This window comes from Quercus lobata, chromosome 5 (genome assembly GCF_001633185.2).
Source record: "Quercus lobata isolate SW786 chromosome 5, ValleyOak3.0 Primary Assembly, whole genome shotgun sequence".
Taxonomy (NCBI): domain Eukaryota; kingdom Viridiplantae; phylum Streptophyta; class Magnoliopsida; order Fagales; family Fagaceae; genus Quercus; species Quercus lobata.
This window is the reverse complement of record NC_044908.1, coordinates 19,101,988-19,122,166: the sequence shown is the minus strand read 5'-3', so window position 1 is coordinate 19,122,166 and position 20,179 is coordinate 19,101,988. Positions and strand designations below refer to the sequence as shown.

The following is a 20,179-nucleotide window of genomic DNA, read 5'->3' as shown; positions in this document are numbered from 1 at the left end:
ATGTCGTAACAATGTATTAAAGAAAAACCAACTCAATGGCTCCTTGGTTATTGGCACCACCCATAGCAACCAACTCAAACTCATCGATTTGCAGCTCAATTCTATTTCTGACTTAGAAGGAAAGGAAGCATACAATGGTACATTGAAGTAAGATGAATTTCCTAGTAACTTTGGCCCATTCAATTTTAGAGTATTAAAAAGACCAACTAGTTTTTTTGGAAGTTAAATTTCCAAGATAATATACTCATTGTTTTATAGCCTATAATAGTTATGTCTCATTATTGTGGTAACACTGTATTATCTTCTACAAACTGGAGGACAACCCAATCTATGGGGTGAAAGGAAATCTAAATAGTTACTGCACAGTTTCCCTCTCCAATGCCTCATATTCGACACAAAAAGTTGATTGCGAGCCTGTTCCCTGTAGTTCAGATCAGATTTCAAGCCCCTACTGTAGGTGTGCCTATCCTTACACAGGAAGCCTCTTCTTCGAAGCTCTGTCCTTCTCAGACTTGGGGAACAATACTTACTACAACATACTTGAGGAATCTCTCATGTATTCTTTTCACTCCCATCAACTTCCTGTGGATTCAATCTCTCTAACTTCCTGTGGATTCAATCTCCCATTATTATGATTTTCTTTTTGACCTACGCATGTGGGAAGGTTGCTTTTTTCTTTACCATGTCTAGTTCAAAGTATAAATGAAATACAGCACATGTTGACATGTATCTAATACTACAGCATGCATGGGTTCTTTTCCTCCATCATCTTTTCCGGCTTTCTCCTTGGTTTCTCTGTTGCTGTGGATAAAAGGGCTGTGGCTCTCCTATAATTCGTGCTACATTTTAGATCTTTTGAGTAGGGGGGGGTGGGAAAAACAACAATAACAACAAAGTGAAGCATCTTGTTTGGACTCAAACGGACATAAATAAAACTAGCTTCGATATATTTGGCCACAAATCCAATTGCACGTTGGATTTAATTTTCCGTCAACTCTTTTGTAGTTCTTCTTACAATAAATTGTATTATTCAGGAGGGAAAAAAAAAAAAAAAAACCATCTGTCTATCTCCCTAGGACCCATCACAGCAGAACAATAAAAGGCAGTGTGACTAGTGTCGGTACCCACGAGTAAAACACCTATTCGTCGCAAGGAAGAATATGAGGAAAGGAACAAGCTTTTGAATTTGAATTAGATGTATAAAATATTCGAATTTAGTCTTCTATATTTTTATAAGTTTAGATATATGAATATGCATGTAAACATAATTGACACAAAATTAGAGTATAATGAAAGACATTTGGCAAGAAATTTGAGTATATTTAAAATCTAAAAAATTTGGCATCAATAATAGGACATTTAAAATAGATAAATGATATGTCCAAAATATTTTCACAATAAATCATACATAGCAAGTTGTTACGAGTTGTTATTGGTGGGCAAAAAATAATTTCAACTGTAAGTTTAAATTAAAACTAATAACAACACTTACCACATATGATTTGTCATGAAAGTATTATGAAAATATTGTGAGCGTAGCACCTCACTTTAAAATAACAGTCGACATAAAATTGAGATGCAATTAAAAATTAAAAATTAAAATCCAATTAAAGTTCATGATCAAAATTTTTCTCATGTTCTTTTATATATTAAAAAGATTATATAAATCTTACAAGATAATGTGTTAAAATTCTACACACACAAAAAAGTAATTCAAAAATATATTTATTATGTTTATGTAGCATGAATTACATTTTCATTATTACTTCAATTCATTACTTCTTTTTTAGTAAAATTAGTATTAATTTTAACATTTTTTTTATCCTCCTTCCGTCCTAAATTTATGAAACCAAATTATTGGAAAATTAAACATAATAAGTATCTTTAAACTTTCTAGGTGATTGGAGGCATAGAGTCCAATCATAGTTTAGGCCCAAACTCAATCCTTAATGTGCAAGCTAATAATACTACTTTTACTACAAGTCAATTAATCATAGTCTATTGTATGATTAATTTAAGATTTAGTCTCCTATAAATGTGCCATATCCGAGTTTAATGTAAGTTGAAAATTTATATTAGAGTGAAGATGTAGTTGTTAAGACTTTCCTCCATGATCGTAGATTATTAGGCCAAACAACATATACCTTGCATCTTCTTTCTTTTGTTGTCACTCTCTTTCTCTAAATTTTCATAAAATCTAACGGTGATAATCAAGTTCTTGAACCTTACATGAAAAGATTTTTGACCCATGTCAATGCTGTCATTTGTCAATCATTAAAAGTTGAGTTAGAGGATTAAGGTAATCTCTTAAGTTGGTATTGTTATTCGTCATTCAAATTTTAGCTTGAATTCTATATTGTTGAATGCTTCTTTAGTGCTGTCGAATGCTCTTGTATGATTTGACATCCCTGAAAACTATATCGGTGCCTATATATCATGTTCTTTTCCATTTCCTACCATGTAGTATAAAACTTTAAATTTGTCCATTAAGGTTCTGACGTGCATTAGGAACATGAAGAATATATTAATTTTTTTTGGGAAAAGGAACATGTAGACTTTTTTAAATAAATATTTATTTATTTATTTATCAGGGACATGCAGACCTGGAGGACACTTGATTCACCTTTGAAATATTGCTCCATCTTTTTTAATATTATATGATGCCACCATATATATATATATACATATATTTATCCTTCATTTTTTTTTTTTTTTGAGAGATATATATTTATCCTTCGTGGTATAATAAGTCAAATGTTACAATAAATTAAAAAAAAAAAAAAAAATCAAAACTTGACATATTGTGATTAGCACAGTAAAATGATGTCATTGATAGTTTAATATTGAATTAATCACAATATGAAACCTTAATAATTGTGAAAAAATTTAAAAATTTGTTGTTTATAACATTATGATCATTTATATTAGTTTTTCTTTTTATATATATATATATATATATATATATATATCAATAATTGAGGGTAAAGGAAATGTTTCCATTAAAAATACCCAGAATTATCAAACTGCCAGCCAATTGAATTAGAAGAGTCCAGACATATATGAGCATCTTATAATTGGACCTTTAAACCTTCATTCAACTCCTATTTACAACACAATAAATTTTGTCTATTTTCAAAACAAATTTTATATGAGAGATGACAAGTAGTTTCTAATGGACAAAAAATTAATTTCAATAATGAGCCTAAATTAAAACCCATAAGCGTTTCTCACTTAAAATTTGTTGCTAAAATTGTAAAGAAACTTTCTTGGAAAAAAAAAAAAAAAAAAATTGTAATGAACCGTGGGGAGTAAAGAAGTTTGTAGAATTTATTGTCCTATCTTTCCAGTTCTTCAAAAAAAAAAAAAAAAAAAGAATTATCAATTATTGTCCTTGTACCCTAGCATTGTCGTTTTATAATTTTTTTTTTTTTTTTGCTAAAATTGTCGTTTTATAATTGGATAAGGAAGATAAGATAACTCATCCAACGGCCAGGATTATTTTTTCCTTCTTTATCCACACAATACAAAGGGTACGTGAAGCAACGCTCAAAATGTTTAGACATTAATGGACCTATTTAAAGGGGTCCAGTGGTCTTAGCTGGGCCTCTTGTCTTTTTCTTTTTTATCTCTTTTTCTTCCTCAGATTGAAACAAGGTACCTCTTTGGTCTTTACTCTTTTGCTTTGTGATCCACACAAATAAAAAACGTGGAGATTCGGTCTTTACTCTTTTGCTTTGTTTCTTTTATAGATAGAAAACGTGCGAAAGTTATTACAATTGCTGCATTGATATAAATCTTATAAATTGACCTCCCAATCAAAAGTTGCCAGTGATATAATTCAATAGCTCAAAAGAATATGATAAATTTGAGGTGACTATCACATTTATATTATAATAATAAATAAATAATTTTTAATTATTTCTTTTGGTTTTGGGTTTAAAAATTGACACCTCAAATTACAAAATTTGTGAGCTAAAATCTATAATGTTTTTAATATCATTCAATTAAATAAATTTTTTAATTATTATTTTTTTAAAATTAATACGTCAATTTATAGTATTTTTAAGTAATTAAAATTTTGTAATACTCTTAGCTTCTAACTTTTAAATACCATCTGAGTTTACTGAGCTCAACTTTTTTTTTTTTTTTGTATTTGTTTTTTTTGGATCCATGACAAAAGTTGGATATTCATAAGATATGAAGAATATGCGGCGAGTACAAATCTCACTGTGCTATGCGTGGATAAGATTTTGTCATTTTATTGGTCTGTACATTCCATATTTGCCGACAGAAAATTATGGATTATACTATTATGCAATAATTGGCATTTAACCTTTGTAAAAAAGATGATTTTGATTTAATCTGCAAAAATACATTGTTGGTACATGAAATTTTCCAAGCAAGCACTATTATTCATTGAAATTTCAAATTGACTTTATTGATCCTTCTGTTAGTTAATTTTTTATTTATGTGGCAACAGAATAATAACATAGTATTTTTTAAGTGACATAACAATATTTTTTATATTAAAAAAAAATACACATCATCGTTGACATATCAACCTAGCCAAAATAGATCTGCTTAGTCTTTCTTTTTCTTTTTCTTTTCTTTTTTTTTCCTTTAGTGATACAACGAATTTGGATTTGGTATTATCGTCTTAAGGTAGAGATTTTGAAAATATTTATTAATTGTTTTGAAAGCATAAAAAACACCTGTAAATTAAATGTTGATTGAATTAGTTTCACAATACCTTTTCTTGCTCGGATTGGATGGGGAACTTTGGAACTTTTTTGGTCCACATGAGGGGTAAGCAGCTGCTAGAGGTGGGAACTGGGTTGGGACTCAGTTCTCAGTTTTGGTCCTTTTGGATTTGGGGAGACTTGTCTTAGCTTGAGTGACATGTCAATGAAGATGGGTAATTTTTAACATAAAACAAATTCCCACGTCACTCAAAAAATGCAATATCATTGTTAATATTATTGTTCCCTTAGCCACATAGATAAAAAAACTAATAAAAGTTTACAAAATGACTAATATAACTCTGTTGAGGTCAAAAAAATCATGACACCAAGGCCCAAAGAAATAACATAATGGGCCAACCCCATGACAAGTAATCATAAAAGGGATGAATTCACCACAAAAAAAAAAAAAAAAAAAAAAAAAAAATGGTAAGTCCAAAAGATTTGAAGCCCAAAAATCCACGGAAGGAAAAGCTTAGCTTGCTAGGATCAAGGGATTGAGGAGAGTCTAGCAGAAAGAGCTGGGCTGAGATCCCTAGGGGCTACCAAAGACTTGGGATCCTTGGGACAGCAGCACAATTGAGATAGGATTGAGACAGCTCAAAGGAAGTGTCAAAAAAGCACAAGGAGTGAAGGACAGACATGTCCTTCTCAAGCACCCAGTGATACAGCAAGGAGTCAGAAGGCATGAAGTAACCGTTCGTGAACAAAGGGGGTGGTACTTCAGGGAAACCAGAATGAAGAGCTATAAGGGGAAATGGCTGGAAAAACCTTCAACCCAGCAGGAAAGGATTCTGACCACTTGGAAAAAATGACAAGAAAAATTACTGGCAAAAGCTAAAAAAGTAAGAAGCCAAAAGCTGAGGTCAACTACCTAAGGGCATCTCGGAATAGAAAGTCAGTAAGGGACTTTCAGGAAGACAACACCAAAAGAAGAAAATTATGAGAAATAAGGAAAGGACCAGCCCTCTGAGTGACTGGCACAGCACGAGCTCTAGTGCCTAGGGGAGCAAAAGAGAGAAATTAGTGGTATCTCGGAATCTTACCATGACACTATAAAAAGGGAGGGCAGCCAGCATTGAAGGGCAAAGGGGGCAATAGTGAACCATAACAAAATCATTGAGAAAACTTAGTCAAAACTTAGAGAAATAAATTTTAAAAAAAAAAAAAAGAGAGATATACTCACCAGTATCCTAACACAACCACTGTAGAACATACTCAGATTCAAAGAAATTCAAACTTTGCAAGTCTTGGAGGCTTAAATAGCCATCTAAGTCTGTGATTTTTGAACTTATTTGAACCTTGTAACACGTCTTAGTGAGCACATTGTAATCCATAATTAAGAAAATAATCAAATATTTCATATTGACTTGAGGATCCTTAACAGTCATTGTGTGCTTTTCCTTATTACATTGTTTTCCTTTTGCTATTTTTTCTTGCTATTCAATACATATATTCTTACTTGCTAGTGTATATGTGTTGTAGGATCCTTGCCCTGTGCACTACTTGGTTTGTAAACAGTTCATTTAGTTGCGGTGAACCAAGCCTAATCCACCAAACCATAAGTATTTGGCCCAGGATCCTTAGGCCTATGTGCTAAGAAAAAAGGCTCCCACACAAACTGATTTTTTAAAACTTTATGGGCTAATAGAGCTCATTTGAAATTTTAGGATCCAACAGTACTTACTTGGTAAACCTCAAGAATCAACCGTGTATTTAATTATTTATGCCTTAATATTTCAAATACGCATATAGTAATTATCAACTCACTCAGTCACAATTTAGAAATTGTTTATTTTTTGGTAGTTTATTTATATTGTATATATCAAAAATATATAATTTTTGGTAATTTTTATGTTAAATGTGTTAAAAAAGTTAAAATTAATTTATTTCAATAATTTTTAAAATTAGATTATTTGCAAAATCAAAACTGAGACAAAAAACCAAAAGGGTATGTTTGGTAACTGTTTTTTCCCCTTATTTTCTGTTTTTAAAAACAATTTTCTATATTTAAAACTAAAAAACTTCTTTGGCAACCCAAAATGGACAAAAAACAAAAATTATTCTCAAAACTCGATTAGTGAAGGAAACTAAAAACATACAAAAGACTATTTTCATTTTCTAATTTTCAAAAGTCAATGAAAACACACATTTAATTTAATAAATCTATCTCATTTAATGAGTTAGTATTAGAGTTCAAATTTTAGTAGCAACATATTTTAGTATTTTCTATTTTTTTCTTTTAAAAAAATTATTTTTTTAATTTCAACTAACCAAACATGTTTTTTATTTCAAAAAGAAAAAAAAAATTTCTTTATATTCTCAAAAACAACTTTTTGAAAATATAAAACGAAAAGTGTTACAAAACATAACCTAAATTTTTTTTTTTTTTTTTTTTTGGGTGTGTGTTAACGCTAAATTCTTTTTCAACATTTCCCAAACGGCCAAAATGGCCCATTAGCATTAATTTTTGAAATATTTAGCAACAGAGCACTGTTTCGGAAATAATTAGGGAAATACCACTTTTCCGAAAACGCCGCTATAGGGCCCGAAAACGTCACTATAGGGCTTAAAAAACGCCACTATAGGGCCCCTTGAACCTGTTATGGGGACTTCTAAAAAATTTTGCAGGAAAACGCCGCTATAGGGCCCAAAAACGTCACTATAGGGCTTAAAAACGCCACTATAGGGCCACTTGAACCTGTAATGGGACTTATAAAAAAATTTTGCAGGAAAACGCCGCTATAGGGCCCAAAAACGTCACTATAGGGCTTAAAAACGCCACTATAGGGCCCCTTGAACCTGTTATGGGACTTGTAAAAAAAATTTGCAGGAAAACGCCGCTATAGGGCCCGAAAAAGTGGTATTTCCCTAATTATTTCCGAAACAGTGCTCTGTTGCTAAATATTTCAAAAATTAATGCTAATGGGCCATTTTGGCCTTTCCCAAACACGACTTTTTTATGATGAGTCCATTGGTGGAGAATGATGGGCCTTGTGTTTGTCTTTTAAAATTTACCATGTAAGGACATTTTCGGCCCACTTAAAACCAGAAAAAATAAATAAATTTAAAATTTGTGCCTAGGCTTTGTTTTTTAGTAGCTAGGGGCAGATGGATAGACTTAGGTTTAGATGGAAGGAGATAAATGAGGAAATAGAGAAGAAAAGAGAAATCCTTGGAACTGGAAAATTAATTGAAAAGGCGCTTTTTGTTTTGACTATTAAAACTACAAATTTCTTAGGGACAAGCTCTAAGCATGCATGACCTTAAGGAAGAGGAAGATTTTGACTTTGATAGAAATAAATGTCCTTTTATATTTGTAAGGGAAACAATAAATTTAGATGCAATCTAATACATCAGAATAACTAATAATTACTGAAGGTGAGCTTTTAAAAATTTATTAATTTACAAAAAACTTTCTGTGTTAACCTCAAAGCAAATTGACTATTAGGTCCAAACACCAACTGGGCAAAAGATAATTGTCTATCTAGTTGCACTAGGTTAGAGATCAATGCTTAACAACACACTATATTCAATAAGGTAAGTTTTGGAACCTTGTTTTTCATTTCTAGAAATGTTATCCCGAGCTTCTCAAACCTTAAAACTGAAATTAGAGTTTTGAGCTGGCTTTCAGAATCTGCCATGCAGTAACAATTTCTCCTACTTTGTTCTCCTTTTTCTCTTTTCCCGACAGACAATTTGCATTGCAAGTATGACCTATAATATGAAATCAGGACACAGATTATACTAGAGTAGATTGTTAGTCCATAAACAACAGTAATAGATACATTTCACATGAACTATTTGGAGAGAAACAGATAAGGCAAAAACAAAAGTACTTACAGCTGCACAATTGTATCAAGTAATAACCACCTCAATTGTGAACCAATAATGTACATTTTAATCAGCAACCTTAACCACATCACGTTACAACAACATCAAAATTTGCATAACTAAGATTGCCACCGTCATTCAAAGCAACTTGGCTAATTTAACGTCCACACAATAGCAATCATAAACACCGCCGCTGCTTCCATATAGTAAGGGGAAAACAAACATACAAAACAAAAAACTAGTACCATAACTCGAATTGAAGCAAAAACTAGCTTGATGTTTTGAAGATACAAGTAAACAACATTTTTGTGTATAACAAGGGTGCATCACTCATGAAATGTGTACATGCTGGGTTAAAATTCTCAAACGCACAACCACAGAGTCGAATGCTCACTTCTTACCCTCAAAAGAAGTGACAGAAAATATTTAAGTACTTTCTTGGGTATCCCCCTCTTCATTGGTGTGAATGTGTGATGTCATTAACGTATGCCCAGGTCTCCAAAAACATGGTCACCTACTTAGCAGCAAACCAATACTTCAAAACTTCAGCTCACTCCAGGAAAGTTTGATAGTGTTCTAGTTTGCAAAAGCTGCTCCTACAAGGAATTGCTGTGCAAAAGCAGGCCATAGCTTTTTTGGTAAATGTTTTGCGGATGCAGCTATATATAGCTAAAATCCTTTACTGAGTTTTTGGTAAATGTTTTTTTAAAAGTACTGTGAATATTTGAAATAACCAATATAGATTTCATCAAATGATAGGAGAAATTTTTAGAAAATAATGCCCTGGAAGTTTTGAAAAAATCATAGGTAAAATTTTGATCATTAAAATAATTTATTAAACTAAGGGCCTGCTATCAACACAGCAGCTTTGTAAAGCAACCTCTAGCTGCTTCCCAACATCTGCTGTGAACCACAGATGCTTCCTGCACAGCAGCCTAGCTGAAGCTTTGCTGTGCCTAGCTGAAGCTTTACCAAAACTTACCAAACTCATCCTCCATTACCTCAAAGGGCTAACAACCCAACCGGTAATCGGACTTTGCCTGCGAAATCTGACTTTCCTATGTGAACCACTTTGCAACCGTTCAAGTACTGTATATGTAATTGAATCTGGTGTTAACCCCTGCTGCTTAAGTTTTGCATATAGATCAACTGCTTCAGCAGTTCTCCCAGACCTCTCAAGACAGTCAAGTAAGATATTGTATGTTACAATGTTAGGATAGCATCCTTCAGCAAGCATCTCATCAAACAACCTGCAAGCCATCTCAACTTTATCTGTCTTACCAAAGCACTCAATAAGCGTGCTGTATGTGACAACATCAGGAGTGAATCCTTTCTCTTGCATTTCCTTGAACCTCATATGAGCTTCATCAAGATCACCATTCTTCCCAAGGCAATTGATCAATGAATTATACGAGACAATGTCAGCTTTACAATTGCTGTTCTCAAGTTCTTCAAAAATTTTAATAGCCTCATCAACTTTCCCAGCTCTACCAAAGCTAGAGATCAGAATATTGTACGTAAATATATCTGGTGAAGGACCATCTTGTTTCATCTTTTCAAAAAGATCATGAAGATGAGAAATTTGCTTCAACTTGCCAAGAGCTGAGAAAACGGTATTATACATGATTGTATCAGTAGTTATTCCTTTTTCATGAATCTTACCTAGCAGGTCCATAGCCTCTGTTGTCTTACCTGCATTACATAAACTCTCTAACATGGACCGGCAAGCATCTTTATCCCCCTTATCATGAAAGTTCCACATGTTGCAAAATAGCCTGTGAGCTTCACTTGCATGGCCCAATTTGCTCAGCGCCCTTACAAGATATGCATAGATCAACTTATTCATGTATTTCTTTGATATTTCCACAACCTCGTCTAGTCTACCAAGCTGCCCTTCTGCAGCCAGAACATTCAAAATGACACTATATGTAAACTCATTGGGCCGACATTCATTCTCTACCATTTTAGAAAAGAGAAATATGGCCTTGTCAACCATCCGACCCTTTGCAAGTGCCTGGATCATAGTATTATAAGCAATTAAATTTGGTGAGAAGCCCTTTGCTAGCATCTCCTGAAAGAGTGCCAGTGCCTCATCAGCTTTACCAATCTTTCCATTCATTCTGATCATAATTGTGTAAGTGAACTCATCCGGTTCACAGTGCTTCCGTTTCATGTCTTCAAAAACCTTGTAAGCCTGTTCAACCTGTCACAATTCTGCAGATCAGATAATCAGGATCCATGAAACTAAAACATATTGCACAAAGTCAATGAAGAGGTCACTTCAAATACAAGCAGTAATCCTTGATTAATTCATATTTTGTTGAAATTTGCTTATAATCTTTTCATTTCATTTATTTAAAAATCTTGTATTTATATGATAGTTACTTCTACGGCTCATGCTATGCGTTATGCTAGCAAAACTACCTTTATAAGACTTTACAAGTGCCTTAGTACTGTTACTACTCCATAATCCTCAATCTAATAGAAATCCAAAATTCTGACCATCACTAGTACTTTGTCCATGCATTCTTCTCCATATACTTTCTTGTAGTGAGTTGAGTTCATCATCCAGTGCAAAATCTTATTAGTCATTTCCCAATTGCAACAAGATGTCAACCAAATTTGCATACAGCAAGTAGGTTGAACAAACAAACAAACATATTAATTGAAACATCTAATTGATTTGAGCTCTGCCTGCCAGAAAAATCAAACCAAGCAAAGATAATTCTTACATGACACAATGTCCACATATAACACTCACAAACTACATTTTCCTCAACATCACACTTGCGTACCAAAAATCATTCCCAAACAACAACACTATGTTCTCATAAATTATGGCCCATACTATATTATATATTAAGCGTACTCTTGCAACACTTTTAAGACTAATCAAATACTAAGAGTTGCATAAAACAATGAGATTATGAGAAATGTTACTTGTTATACCTTTTGGTCTTTGGCTAGAGCATCCAACAACATGTTGTAAGCGAAAATGTCCAACGTATGACCTCGCCGACGCATTTCGTTGTAAACACCAAAGGCCTTGTCGGAATCGTAGGACCTTAAATACGCCTGAAGCAAGCACTTGTAAGTGTAAGGGTTCATGGACAGCTTCCACTTACCGATTAAGGAGATGCAAAGGTCGAGGTCTTCGGAGTTTCCGAAGAACCCAATGAGGATGTTGACGGTGGAGATCGTGCCGCGCGTGTCGGAGCGGTCCATCTCGGAGAGGATCGAACGGACGAGGTGGGAGCGATTGGGGACGGAGGGGGATTTGGAGAGTATGAGGAAGAGGCGCGTGTAGGTGAGGGAGTCGTGTTGGAAATTTGGGGAAATGGAGGGGCAGAATCGGAAGAAGGAGAGGGCGAGGGAAGGGTGGTTTAGGGATTTGAGGATTTCGGAGGCTTCGGTTGGGGTGAGAGGGAGAGAGAGGGAGTGGAGGTAGTCGGAGAGGTCGAGGAACGGTGATGATGACGATGACGACGTGGAGGGATGTGATTGGTTGTTGTGGTTGTTGTTGAGGAGGATTTGTGTGGCCTTGCAGATGACGTGGCGGCGGGGGATTGGGTAGCCGCGGGTGTCTGTGGGGTATGGGGATGATGGGAGAGGGGTTACTTCGGCGGAGAGTGAGCGGCCCGTTGGGGAGGTGGAGGTGACTTTGGCTGTGTATTTTGTAGCATAGTGGCGGCGCGTGGAGGTCACTACGGTGGTCGGCAAGTGGTGGAGTTTCATGCTGGTGTGGGGTTTTTGTTGGGGTTTTTGGCTCGGGAGTTTTTTTTTGAAGTTGAGACTTGAAGTTGAAAACTTGAAGGGTCAGGTGTGATGAAACGACACCGTTTGTTTGATGGGCACATTGGTTTAACTTTTGACATTATGCCTTGCCAATTTTGGGCTTGGTGCCTACCAGGTCCATAATTAGTGGGTTTGGACAGATTTCGGTTAGAACAATAGTGGATAATGGATATACAACTTTGTTTTTTTAGGGGACATGGGACTTGAAGAGGGACAGACTTGAAGGTCAGGTGTGGACCGTGAAACGACACCGTTTCTTTGACGAATCTAAAAATTGGCTTGAAAAAATGTGCCATTAGGCCTTGCCTACTTTGGGCCACTGTAAGATGGGCTCACAAACCTTGTATACCTCGAGGCCATGTAACGAAATTGTAAAATCACTCGCATCCTTTATAGTTTATAGGTCGTTGAAAAGAGAGAAGCTTACATGAACATACATGTGGTAGGATGTTCAAGTGTTTAATTTTTGTTTTTATTTTCTTTTTTGTAACGAATAGATAATATTTGTTGCCAATTACATTCATACAATAATTTATACTTAATTTCATAAAATTGGTAGTGGTTTTAGCATTTTCCTTTTGGTGAATAAAATTTGGACAATTTATGAAGTAAAAGGCTATTATAAGAATGTTGGAAACTTAAAAATCTCCAAAATTACATAACCATTTTCCTGAAATTTCTCAAATTATTCACAGATCCCAGAATGTCACATACAAAATCATCCAAAAACCTGGACAAAGTTGCCTCTGAAGTATGGCTTTTCTGGCTTTTCTCTCTTGTTCGATTTGGCACAGATCTAGATTGAAAATATTTATTACATTACAAATAAAGTTGTTTGCATTTTAAACATGGACAACACAAATAAATGATGCCACATGTGAAGATAAAATTCAAACAATAATAACATAGCTTGTTGAAGCTTTGCATTTGCAGCTTTGACCAAAAAAATTTCCTTCAAATTTTTTATTTCAAAAATGCCCGAGTTGAAATGCAGAGGGACTCTCACTTAGATTGGAACTTGCGGCTAACGGATTCATAGCTGGGGACACTGAGAACTGCACAAAAGAATTTAACTTACTAACCAGTTCCAGTAAAAAGTAAAACAAGATCATATAATTCTGTAAAGAATAAAAGATTACCATCCCCATATGATGCCATGGTTAGAGGTGAAGAAAGAATCTTCTGGGAAATGTTATAAATATCCTCCAAAGTGATTTCATCTACAGCCTTTAAGAAATGCTCCACAGGCAATCTGCAAAGGTCAAAATTAATATAAAAGACCAATTCTACATTCACTTCTATATATAGCAGAGTACTGCTCTATTTAACTCCCAGGGAAATGATTATCTCCAATGGAGATGGTAAATATTTAAATATTCTAATAGTCTAACTACAAAGGTACTTGCTTCTGTTTCCTTCATTTGCATTTGCACTACACCACAACAATTATCATTCATTCCTCCAAAAAATTATATGATGTAATCCTAGTGTGTCCAGTAGAATACACTGAGTAAGATGCAAAAGCAGATTATAGAAGGAAGAAATTCTGTGCTGAATAGGAGGAAGAGAAATATAATCCATCTACTCATGGCATACCTCTTTCCATATGTCAAAATCTGTCTCCCAATATCCTCTGATGCTATCGTCTGCAAGTACAACCATTATAAGCCCATAAAAGCAAGCACCAAATTACAAATTAACCAAAAAGAAAAACTAGGAGGTGGGAACATACTCTAGATTCCAGATTCATCAGAACAGCAGATTTGGTGGACTGTTTAGCACGATCAAGCTGACCCTGACTAACTGCGAGACCAGCCATAAAAAAATAAATAAATAAAAAACAAACAAACAAAAGAGAGGGCTTAGTATCAGGAATCTTGCTAAGAAAACACAGAATGAAAGGGATGCAAAACACACCTTGTCCACGTGTTGCAATTGAGATCAATTCTCCTGCTGCTAAATCAACAACTTTTGATGCAAATTCAGGGACCTAAGTACACAAATCGAACATCCTCAAGCTTAGTAAAAAAGCTTAAATGGTGGCATAAAAATTTTACACACAATCAAAATAAATTAATAATGTCAGCAAGTCTAGCATATATTCAAATTGTTTTAGAAAAATGCAAATTCAGAATATTAAAGATCTAATACTCTATAAATATACACGAAATTACACTATCTAGCCAAAGAAAATAGAAAAGGGCCTTGCATTCTTTTTTTGAATATGTGTATAATTCCATTAAAATCAGAGGAAAAAAAAGTGTTACCCAAGTACTCTAGTTGTAAACGGCGGGGCAAACTATGACAAGGGGGAAAAAAGCATCTATGAAAAACTCTTGAGGCCAAATAATCTAGGAAACCCTCAACTAAAAACGATGTAGGCGACAAAGTCCACTCATACAAGGACTTCAGGAATAGATATTTAACTTGACCCTCAAAGCACTGAGCATTACGTTCATGCCAAAGGCACCACATAAGACACACAGAACAACTCGCCATATTGATCAGCTAATTCATTTCTTTATCACTTGATTCATTTCTTTGTCAATATAATCCATATTTATGAATGGACTTGCAGAATTATAAACTAATGAAAAATTATAGGAATGGCTAAATTACAAACTACACCCTTAAAGTTTGGGGTTGTTTGGATTTTACACTCTGAAGTTTGGGAGTGTTTGGATTTTACCCCCTAAAGTTTAGGGGTGTTTGGGTGTAAAATCCAAACACCCCCAAACTCTAGGGGTGTAAAATTGAAATCCTAAAACTTCAAAGTGTAAAATCTAAACACCCCCAAACTTAATAAGGTAAAATCCAAATTTTGAAATTTTAGGGTGTAAATCCAAACACTCCCAAACTTTAGGGGTATAATTTGCAATTTAGCCTATAAGTATTATAAATTTACACTGGACCAATTGATTTCCAAAGAATTTCCGTACTATCAATACGTATCAACAGAAGCCATCCTCTAAGACAAAGCTACTATCTCCTTAAGTTATTAAGCTCATATGTGTCAGAGTTTTCTTGTCTAACCTTTCATATGAATCAAGATGAAATAATAAAATGCACAACCAGTAAACAAGCATAATGTCATCATCAAATAGAACGCCAACAACCCTAGTGAAGGGCCTTAATTAAAGATAAACAATGAGATGGCCATCAAAGCCTACCTAATTAGAAAATATTAGTTCATCCTCCAGCAGTATCATTTTATTCTTGTAAATATTATGCCATTTATACAAAACCAGACTCACATGCACATGTCCCTACAGGAATGTGTATATCCACCAAAAGTGTTGATCAAAAGTCACAACAATGGGAAGTTATAGGATATTTGCTTACAGTGCTAGCATAAATTCCAAACAATCCAGTTTCATTGAAGATGCTGTTGAATGCAGAGAAGGATTGGACTTGTTGATATTCATTCAAGACTCGGAGATCTGTATCCAAACAGACATAACATAAATTTAGATCTCAGAAAGAATTGCTACCATATTCACAGAAAGAGCTGGTGAAATTCAACAAGAAATGAGAGTAAAACAGAAAGAAAAGTAGTTTCAAGGAAAGGGATGACAAAATAAATACAAGTGACCATAACCAAAATAAAACCAAGTTATATCTATGAGACTATTGCCACCATATTCACATAACGAGATGGTGAAATTCAACAAGAAATGAGAATTACACAGAAAGGGGACTAAGTTTCAGGGAAAGGGGACAAAATAAATACAACTGACCATAATCAAAATAAAACCAAGTAATGTAGCCAAACTATTCGAGAACACCTAGGTAAAACTTAAAACTTACATAGCCGTGAGTGCATCCCTTTTCCAGGGCCCCCAGCAGAGAATGAACCACCTCCTCCCATAAGCATCTGCAGGATTCACACTTGTTAATTCATAGCCATTTTACGACTTATTTTGGGGCGTGGGGGAAGGGGGGACTGTGTTGAAAGGAATGTAAGGAGAACACTGGTCCCAAATGCACAATATCTATTTTAAATGCAATACCTGAAGAACAGTCAAAAGGACAGCTTCTTTCTCTTTACGCCAGCCACCAGGAACTTCAAAAGCAAGAGCAACATGTGTGCACTGTTCTTGCAAGGAGTTGATCAGATAAGTAACAGCACAAATTAAAAGTAATAATAATATTACTCTTAATTAGATGACCCAACAAAAAGTCAAATAGTATAGATACGTACCCCTATGTCAGCGTGACGACGGTAATCCCCTCCAACATATACAGATTTAGGCTCTTCAGCACGGTGCACGCTTGGTAAGTCGGAGAGAAGCGGTTCTGCAACTGATAGAAGCTCCTCATGTTCAACCCCAGAAGCTGCAAGAACCATCCGAGGAGCAGTATAATTCTCCTAAAAAACAGAAATCAATCACCATTTAGAAAGCCCATGCACACAAAGAAGAAAGATATAAAAAAAACAATCAAATTATGGAAGTCAACCAAGAATTGTCAAATACAGACATCAAACACCATTATGAAAGTAATAGTGCACATGCTCTATTTAAAATGGTTCGTGGTCTTACAGTAATAAATTCCTTCAAAATGGTGCCATCCAATCTGTTTAGTCCAGCTTCGTGAGCCAAAAGAGGAATTGCCAATGCACCAGAATAACCAGCAGAGTGAATTGCCTCCAATAGTAAGGCATGAGGATTCTTGGAAAGTTCATCAATTTCTGCTTTCACCTTTTGCAGCTGAAAAAAAATAGGGTGTACTAAGATCAGAACGTTTGATGCAACCAACTACTACAAACAAAAATAAACAGGAAGATTTAAAACTATGTATGGTGTCACACATGAAAGCCTCCTAGAACTGTCTGATCTCACATGTGAATGTCAAAATAACATGGAAACCAAAAGAAATTGGGAAAAATAAATAGCTTCATACTGAATTCCTGAGGGAAAAAGAGTACAATTCGGTAGTTATACTCCACCTCATCCTTTAATTAACAGAATCAAACTCCTTAATTGTCCAAACTGATGCTCATGCAATGGCAAAGGAAGTTATTTAGCAACAGGGGTTCAATATGCCACTTGCTTAAATAAGAAAACTGTCCAGCATATATCATAGAAAAGTAGGGGAAATTGTAGTTTGCTACTCTTTCAAGTTTATTAAAGAAAGCTAATGATTAAGCCCACGGCCACTCAAGATACAAAGATCAGGAATAGCCAGGCAACTATACAAAATAAAAATGGAAAAGGAAATCCATGGAGACTCTTTTATTTTATCTTATTTATGGTCACTAGAGATATTATGCTACAAATAGGCTTATCCCTCTCTAAGAGCATTCACATTGGTTTATGCAAAATATCTACTCCATTATAGTACAAGTACCAACTTTTTCTAGTTTAGTTAACCACTTTACCCACATCCGATTCTCTGTTCTAAACTCTATTTCATTTAAATATTCTTTCTTTCATATTTCACTATTTCCTCCCATTTCTTCTCTCTTCCTTAACCCAAAAAACCCACACTTCACTGTGTTATCTATTTTTAGAGAGCACTGTAGTAAAATTTTATTTTGGCTAATGTGTTGGTTATCCAATGTGGGTATTTGTTTGGGCTTATTATAGGCATTTTGGGGGGCTTATACTATTTTAGAGAAGCCAATGTAGCTCCAACACTCCAAATCCCTCCCCTCCCACAGGTTTAAGGAGATATATCACTATGACACAAAGGTTAGTACAAACTAGGGCTTCTTTCCACTAAGAATTCTATAATTATGTCTATTCAATATTACAAGAAGAACGTAAATAAAAAATATTACCTCTTCATTGACTTCCCAATCCAAGAAGGCAGGGTTCCTCACAGCGTCAACTAGCAATTCTACCATTTGAGGAACATATGTCTTAAGAGCATCAAAAGTGTACCCCATTTGCTCCCTAGAGGCTGAGGCTCCAATGTTACCACCAATTGCTTCCACTTCCCTCACAATGCGCAAGTGGCTTCGATTTGTTGTGCTCTTGAAGGCCATTCGTTCTAACAAGTGTGAAGCCCCAAATGTCTCTGGTGTTTCATAAATGGAACCACAATCGAGATACAACCCTATTGATGCGGCAGGATTCTGATCAAAACCAACCAGCAAAACCTTAATCAGGATTAAAAACAACGAAAACAATGGTGCAGAAATTTAACGAGAATAGTTAAACAAATCAAAGTATACAAAAGGTTTGCCCATACAGGTGATGTTTCGGAAGCTATTGTGACACCATTCGGGAGAGTTGTGATTTTAGTTTTGCTCGGTTCAACATAATCAGGTAGTGGAGGGGGGAAAGTAATGCCTGCAAGTGGGATTTCGAGAGAAGGTAGAGTAGCTGACTTTTCCCCTGTCAACCAGCTGAAGAAACCCCCAGAGGATGTCTTTGCAGCAACTGCACTCGAAGCCGCAAACCTGGTCGCCCCCAGATTGCCCACACGACCCTACTCAAGCAGTTTTGTTACAAAGGATGATACATTACCAATTAGTAAGGCATCAATGTAGAATCATCATCAATGAAATTTTACCAGTAACTTTCCTACTTTAATACATGATAAAACAAAATGCAAATGTCGGGTCACTACAAAACAAGCTACCATCAGAGAATCCAATAAAATTTGTTATCTTTTGTCCAGAAACATATAAAAACATAAAGAACCCTATCTGTTTCCCCCCACCAGAAAATAAAACAGACTATTTACACATTCAATACTAGTTGCAAGTAAAAAGTTCATCCCAAAAACGCATTGAAACAAATTAGAAGACTTCAGATATATGTGATGTACAAAACGAAAACTACCCATGTGTTGCTAAAATAATATAATAAGTTAAGCAAAGCAAGACCCAGCAAAAACCAATGTCTGAGCATAACCAGAGACAAACATGAAGAAAAAAAAAATCTTTGATGAATCTAAAGCTGATTTTGGTATTGCTAAGGAAAATTCCTGAAAACGAAAAGTCAGCAGGTAACATTAGACCCATAGTTTACACTAAAACTAACACATTTCTCTTCCTAACCCTTAAGATAATCCAATCCTATAGATATATAGCTTAAACAAAACAAACCCAAATCACTGATTAAGCTCTCCACCCAACACAAAATCATAAAAAAAATCAAACACCAATATACAATCATCAAAACCCAACATACCAACATCAGATCTAACATACAAAAAATCAAAATTTTTAAGAAACAAAAAATAAATTCTCAATCTTTACACTTTCATGATGTTTAAGTCTAGGCTAAGATGTCTTAACTTCATAAACCCTTTTTTTTTGTGTCACCTACCATTTTCTAGGGAAGCAAACAGAAAGTTAGGATTAGTTAGACTGGGGAACAGAGAACTGACCTTGAGAGACCTGAGACGTGAAGCTGCGGTTCGGTACATGGTGGTCGGTTAAGGTTGGCTGCAGTCAAGCCCTAGAATAGATTAGAAGAAGAGTTGAAAACCTCGCAGTCTCGCACTGTCTCTCTGTGTTTTTTTGGGTTTAGATTTTTTGAGGTTTCTGAAGAGAAACTATTGAGATGGCGACACAACACAGAAACAAGTATTGGGCCGGTCGGGACTTGGGTATTTACCAGATCAGCCCAACTTTCGCGAGCTAAAAAAACAAAACAAACAAATTTGCCAATATCAAAGCAAGCCCAACATAAACTTCATAGAGATTAAATTAAAAACGGGAATGGTGATTGGTATCTTTCCACCAATCACATCTCGTCATATGAACGAGTTATGCCACAAGTGGTGATATCAGCAGTACTAGCAGTACTCTTAAAACCAACCTGGCGTAAAAGGGGTTATTCACACCATTCAATGGT

The 20,179-nt window shown here is 34.9% G+C and overlaps 2 protein-coding genes across 3 annotated transcripts; both read right to left on the bottom strand.

Annotated features, from left to right (window-relative positions):
* Positions 1-8,174: 8,174 nt before the first annotated feature.
* LOC115992363 (pentatricopeptide repeat-containing protein At1g51965, mitochondrial) lies at positions 8,175-12,368 on the bottom strand. Of its 2 annotated transcripts, XR_004092490.1 has the most exons (3): positions 11,523-12,368; positions 8,583-10,776; positions 8,176-8,456 (listed from the first exon to the last, which is right to left on the bottom strand). XR_004092490.1 is itself a non-coding variant. In XM_031116543.1 (2 exons), the coding sequence occupies exons 1-2, from the start codon at positions 12,306-12,308 to the stop codon at positions 9,571-9,573; spliced, it is 1,992 nt and encodes a 663-aa protein (XP_030972403.1). In that variant the 5' UTR covers positions 12,309-12,368; the 3' UTR covers positions 8,175-9,570. The 2 variants fall into 2 exon arrangements, 1 of the variants encoding a protein (XP_030972403.1); XM_031116543.1 differs by having other exon boundaries at positions 8,175-10,776.
* A 625-nt stretch (positions 12,369-12,993) lies between these two features.
* LOC115991811 (mitochondrial-processing peptidase subunit alpha-like) lies at positions 12,994-19,887 on the bottom strand. The gene is made up of 13 exons (XM_031115745.1): positions 19,710-19,887; positions 18,564-18,803; positions 18,151-18,447; positions 16,910-17,077; positions 16,570-16,737; positions 16,379-16,459; positions 16,176-16,242; positions 15,711-15,808; positions 14,286-14,358; positions 14,101-14,171; positions 13,965-14,014; positions 13,508-13,620; positions 12,994-13,423 (listed from the first exon to the last, which is right to left on the bottom strand). Exons 1-13 carry the CDS (start codon positions 19,746-19,748, stop codon positions 13,371-13,373), a joined length of 1,518 nt encoding a protein of 505 aa, XP_030971605.1. The 5' UTR covers positions 19,749-19,887; the 3' UTR covers positions 12,994-13,370.
* Between the last annotated feature and the right edge of the window lie 292 nt (positions 19,888-20,179).